Raw genomic sequence first — 6,489 nt, forward strand, 5'->3', positions numbered from 1 at the left:
CCGGCCCCAGGCGGGGAGAAAAACCACAATTTGTTGGGGAGAAACAAATTGCATTATTTTCTATGTATTAGTAGGCTCTAAAATCGATTAAATAAGCCCTTAAAACCCCTAAATTGTAATAGTTTTTCGTTGGGGATATCGGGCCCCACTGTCACGGCGTCACCACTGCATGTAGTGGGTATCAATTGTAAACATGCAGCACGACTGATGCTCAGTAATACAGGGAAAACGTGTGGCTTCTTCGGACTGTTTATGCTATAAAGCACATATGATGTTGAATAATGTTAGTTGGAGTGCCAGTAACTATGCCAAAGTGATTGCAAATTGAGATTGAGAGTTTTGCCATAATGGTTTGCTGAAGCTCCAAAAGATACAACAGTAGCCCCAAACATTGAGATTTTTCGAGAAATGCTAGGCCTAGGCCCCTGCATGTATACGGCCTGTTTTGGTATGCACGAGAGTCTTTGATCGGCAACTTCGATTTCGACACACTACAAGTACAATTTCAAGGCTAGCTTAGGTTTAAGGATCACATAAATTCAAAAACATACAAAGCAAATTGAATGCTAGAATAAAGTAAATAAAAACTATTTTGAACAATCATTGCCTTGCCAGTTTCTTAGTTAATGGTGGGCGAACTATAACATTAAACTTTCCTATACTTTGCTACTGATCGCATTGTAAATTGTCTATAGTAATACCCACTTTACATGACCAACTGTAAACAAACCTCACAGAATGTGTCTATTACTTGTCAACTTGATTCAGCTGACAAAGCATTTTTAATTAATTATCTGTCATTGTGATATGACTAAATAATCACACACAGATCATATTTAACTATAAGAAACTGTACTTCGAATAGGAGATCGGCAGCTCAGATTCAGAGTTTATCAAAACACAAATTTACATTTTATACACAATTATAAATATCAATACTATAATAACAGTTTAAAAGATAACAAAATTCATAAAAATCTATATAGTCCTACATGAATTAAATAAATAATAAGTCATAATTGTTGAAGTGAGGTTTATGGACAAATTGACTATGATATGCTTATTTACAGTTTTTTGTTATTTTTTTTATAAATTACTTGAAACGTAGTTTTGTTCTATTGAAAGATTTAAGTCCATATTCTTTGTGGCAGCCATACTGCTCATTTTTATATTATTTTTGAAGATTTTTAAATACAATGTTAAGTGTTTAGTTAAAAACGATCGTTCCGTTCGTAATGAACTCATCACCGCAAATTGGGTTCATAAACTTGAGAGTTCGTAATGGGAGGTTCGTAATTGGGAGTTGTTAATTTCTGTATGAGATCCAGAACTCTTCCATTAGTTTGGTGCATTTTACATCTCAATTTTTGGTTTCAATTTTATCCCAAACATACTTATATGACAGATATGAATGATTCATGATAATAATCTATAATAAAAAAAAGATAACTAATTGTATAAAGAATAAATTTTTGTTCTCACCCTGTCTTCGCATGGAGTCTCTGTCTTTTGGTTTTTTATCAGTTACACAGTCAACATTTAACAACAAGGATTCCACCTGTCAATCAATCAATCAATCAATCAATCAATTATATTCAACAAATAAAAAATGATTAGATAAATAAGAAGTAACATTATCAATGCGAAAATGCAATTTTTTAGAGGCCAGCAAAAAAGCCCGGATTGGACAACTCTAGAAACTCGTACCCAGAGGGTGCAATGGGTGTGCCTGCATCCTCACACCTAAATCGGACACGTTTTACATTCTTAAGACTGCAAAGAATGTACAGAACATAAAATTTGTCATTTCCTCCATTAAATATATTTATTTTAATTTTTACATTTCAACCAGTAGATTACAAATTTTTAAGATGAGAAAATACACTGTTTAAACCATAGAGAAAATAGAACTTTCTCTATGGTTTAAACTATGACCACCTTATGCATTATGTATTACATTATTAAATTACAGTGTGTATCTACATTGCCATTTTCCAATCTAGCCATTACACAAAATCCAATGAGGATGGAATATATACCAATTTATAATTTTTTTTAATCATTGGTGTTGCTTTAGCGACAATATATTATGACTCTCCATTTATGCGTTCACCTTGTAAATATGACTTCAAAAGCCAAATTATTCTGATTGATTGCACTCGTTGCTATGGTAATCAGTAAACATGTTCTACAGTAATAGAAATTTGAATCATACACTATCAGCACAAATATAATGTAAGGTAATATCTATGCAATATGTTATTAGAAACAGGCCCTATGGAAAAATCTAATAGATCACAAGCTTGGCCAAGGCTAAACAAACAAAGAGTAATCTGACATGAGCTTGAATACCATCAGAAAAATTATGTTCGTATCGATAAAACTACTAAAATTACATCTTTAATAGTGTGGTTAGTCCATTCCTAAACACTATGATATTATGCCTACTTGAAAGTTGGCAATATGATAGATAATAATAATAATAATAATAATAATAATAATAATAAAAACTTTATTTAACAACGGTAAACAATTGATCACCTCAATGGTGTTTTTCATCAATGCTGTAAGAGACATAATAATCAAACTTAACTAATTTTAAACAAAGAATATTAGTTACAGAAAATAAAAGGAAATTAAAAGCAAATTAGGAAGCAAAAATCAAAACATCAAAATACAAAATACAAAAAATCATTGTAATACATAAAGTCTGGACTTCAAGCATGAACAGCAGCCATTAGGCGGACTTCAAAATAGGCCTAGTCTACTTCGTTTGCGCGTGAGGGGAAGGCAATCTAGACAGACTAAGAAAGGGTAGTTAAATTGGGATTTAAAGTTGTTAAAGTAATTAAAAAATCATTCACTTCTAATTGATGGAGATAATGTGCATATAAAATCCAGATTTTGTAAAACTGGAGTTGTCGTGACGATGGCTTTTAAACTCGCAATAAGAAAACGATCATACATACATAAGATGTGTATAAGAGACAGACTGTAAACAAACCTCACAGAATGTGTCTATTGCTTGTCAACTTGATTCAGCTGACAAAGCATTTTTAATTAATTATCTGTCACCGGAGACATTTTATTGAGACAACTTTCATAGTTGGGGGCACAACATTTTTTTTCCCAGGTCTGACACAGTGAAAAGCAAATATTATTAATGTTAGATTGTTTTTGTAATTCTCAATCAATTTTTTAATTTGAATTTTTACATATATATATTTTTAATTGTATTTTTTAACAATGTAACTTCTAAATAATTTTTTTATTTAAATTTTTATATAGTTTTTAGGTTTTTGAATGCAATTTTTAATAATGTAAATTCCCAATAATTTTTTTTAATTTGAATTTTTTTCAGTTTTTATACTACTATCCTTAGTTTTATTTTTTTCAACTTAACAAATCATTTTCCCTTTTCCTATCTGACTACTCAAGAGACCTCCAAATTATGAACTATACGAATGTCTCAACACCTGGCCCCCACCCACCCCCATCAAATGCCTAAATTTTCCCACTTCATTTTCAACAATGGCGGGAAAAGCTTGCTTACTATATAGCAGACAGTTGTCAGGAAGGTTAAACCTGGTTCAACTCTGCCAATTGCGTTGCAGATGAATCAGACAAGAGTACAATCCTAGCCGCCCTGATGAAATCTATGGAAGGCAATTGCCGCCAAAAATACAGTTACAAACAAACTACTTGCAGAAACGTACAACCTCGCAGAAACGTACAACCTACTCGCAGAAACGAACAACCTACTCGCAGAAACGAACAGCCTACTCGCAGGAATGACCAACCTACTCTCAGATAGGAACAACCTACTCGCAGGCATGAACAACCTACTCGCAGGAATGAACAAACTACTCGCAGAAACCTACAACGTACACGCTGTAAAGGATAACGTTAGACTTGTACAGAAACGTACAACGTGATTAGCGAAAACAGACAAGAAGACACTCACAAAAACGAACAACCTACTCACAGAAATGAACAACGTAGTCGCAGAAATGGATGCGCACAGCACTCTCTGAAAAGGACAACGGAATCGTCAATTTCAAGTTAGGTCAGCTAAATCTCGCATCTTAAGGCTGAATGTAATTTTCTTCTTAAACATAGCCCCTTTATAATACTTGCCTCTCAATAAGAGGGCGCAACAGATCAGGGGTCAATCGGGACAAAATTTGTTCATGTACAATGTTGCAATGTGACCACTGCTTGGGATTTATCCCAAGATCTTGAGATTTTTAATGGCACCTTGGTATCTTTTGTTAAATTTTCATTAGATCTTGGGATTTTTTGAATGATATGGAATTTCAAAAGTGAACAAATACATGCAATTACAGCGCAGGCCCTGGCCCTGTGTCATGAAAGTTTTACGTATGGACGAAAGCTAGAGATTAAATTTTAAACAAGTTATTCTTGCTGTCATTTATTTTATATTATTAATAGCAGACTAACGCGGCTACACTTTTCAATCATCATGATGCCTATTATTTACGTAGAACTGTCCCTATACTGTATATTACAGCACTTTGAATGACAGATACGACAGTACTGATAGGATATCTGCTTCAATATAATTAAAAAATAATACTTTGGTAGTAGTGTCACCACATATTAGTTTTAAATTGTTTCAGAAAATGACTTTCCTCTACCGTTTTAGTGATAGTGTGCAAGATGCCAAACCCGGGGCTAGTGCCTTGGCCCAGCAGCAAATCCGCAGCTTGATTTAGAAGCCTTCCGGGCTCCTTCAGTGAATTGTTATCCATCGGCAGTGTGACCACTGGAAAAAATCAAAATTCCCAAGATTGAGTCTAATATCCCAAGATTGCTTTTAAAATCTCAAGATTTGCAAAATATTAGTACTGTACTGTGTATATATAAATACAACTTCATTTGGAAGTCCAATTTCCTTTTCCAATGAATTATACAGTATTTTGTACTGTATAGGCCACAAAACAGTGTCTGGATTTTAGAGACCAGAAACTCGTTTTGTGTGGGAGGGGGAGGGGGCGGAGGCAGATTTTAGGGTGTGTGGGCCCAGTGGCGTATCTAGGAGTCTTGAAGTTGAGAGGGTACACATCTAGAAGTGTAGAGACACAGACCCTATTATTAGAAACTGTTGAAATATAAAATGCACCCAACAATCATTTCTAAATGATTACAGGATGACCAAGCATGTGAATGAATCAGTCTAAAACGATATTCAAAGATATTATACAGCTAACCGCTAATGTTTGTTTGCGTGTCTATTACACAGTATCACAAATGCATGTAAAAATTAATGGTCCTATAATTTGTTAAGAAATGGGCCATTAAAATCATACACCAATTTTGTTTCAAGCTATTTGTTTTCAATATTATACGATGAAAATATTGTAAACTCGTATTGTATAACGCTCCAAAATTTGATCTATGGGCAAACAACAGGAGGCTCTGAAATTTTACAAGCTGACCAAGCATGTTGCTGCATGATTAATGTTGAGATGCGATCACTATTCAAACAGGTAACAGCTATTTAGACGTGGAACACCGTCACCCTGTCGTTGTTGGTGAAGTTTTTCAGATGAAAGCGTGAGCGAAAGATTGTTTAGTGTAAATAGATAAGAAAAGTACATATAAATAATGCACATAAAATCAATCGTTGATGGAGAACGGCGTCAATCTGATTAGTCCCCTATTAATAATACCGATATTTTAAATACTTCACGAATTGTTTTACTGACATTGACTTACCTAATTCTCATATAATCACTTTAACAATAACATTCTAAACAAAATAGATTCACTATATCGAAAAATTTTGAATACCCACCCAATTTGTTGGCGATTACAATATGCCAATACGTATTCTCAACATGTAACCATCGAAGGGTAGACGTAGTCCCAAATTCAGATGATACTAGATCATTGAGGCTATATCAATTTGGCGGCAACAACAAATTGAATGATTTTATATATTAAATTCTCTTTTAATACTGAAAGATTAAGTAGGAATGCAGGTAGCAATGGATGGCTTTAATTTGGAAAGGGTGGGGGTAGTTTGTTGAACTATACACGACCCGCTACCCCAGTCGGGAAAAAAATTAAATTTGTTGGATTTTGTTTTTTTTAAATTTTTTTAAAATCAAAATATGGTAATACAATTTTGTGTTTATTATGGGATTATTTATTTAAAAAGGATGTCAAGAGTACTAGTTTACCTGTCGGGAGAACTAACCCACTGACAGATACCAGTCCCCTGTTAGGGAAAAGCTGGCGCAACACTGCAACCCATACGATCGCAATAGCAAACAATATTTCTCACATACGGTAGCACTGCTTGCACTAAACAGTCTCTAATTTTAATTCTAATAAATAGTACCATGCCTATACAGGTCATGTCATATTTATTTATTCAACTGAACATACACTTTTGTTTCAGTGACACACAACAATTTGGTGCGTTCAATGAGAAAGAAAAACAACTAAATAACCAATATTTAT

The 6,489-nt window shown here is 33.8% G+C and overlaps 1 protein-coding gene across 3 annotated transcripts in view; it reads right to left on the reverse strand.

Annotated features, from left to right (window-relative positions):
• LOC117103437 (anoctamin-7-like) overlaps positions 1 to 6,489 on the reverse strand; it is a 34,383-nt gene that overhangs the window by 21,388 nt on the left and 6,506 nt on the right. For all 3 annotated transcript variants that reach the window (XM_033243994.1, XM_033243992.1, XM_033243995.1), the window contains one exon: positions 1,483 to 1,558. In XM_033243994.1, coding sequence (XP_033099885.1) covers positions 1,483 to 1,558 — 76 coding nt within the window. The remainder of the gene's footprint in view (positions 1 to 1,482; positions 1,559 to 6,489) is intronic.

This window comes from Anneissia japonica, unplaced genomic scaffold (genome assembly GCF_011630105.1).
Source record: "Anneissia japonica isolate Jap-2015-1 unplaced genomic scaffold, ASM1163010v1 scaffold1272_len640109_cov177, whole genome shotgun sequence".
Classification (NCBI taxonomy): Eukaryota; Metazoa; Echinodermata; class Crinoidea; order Comatulida; family Comatulidae; genus Anneissia; species Anneissia japonica.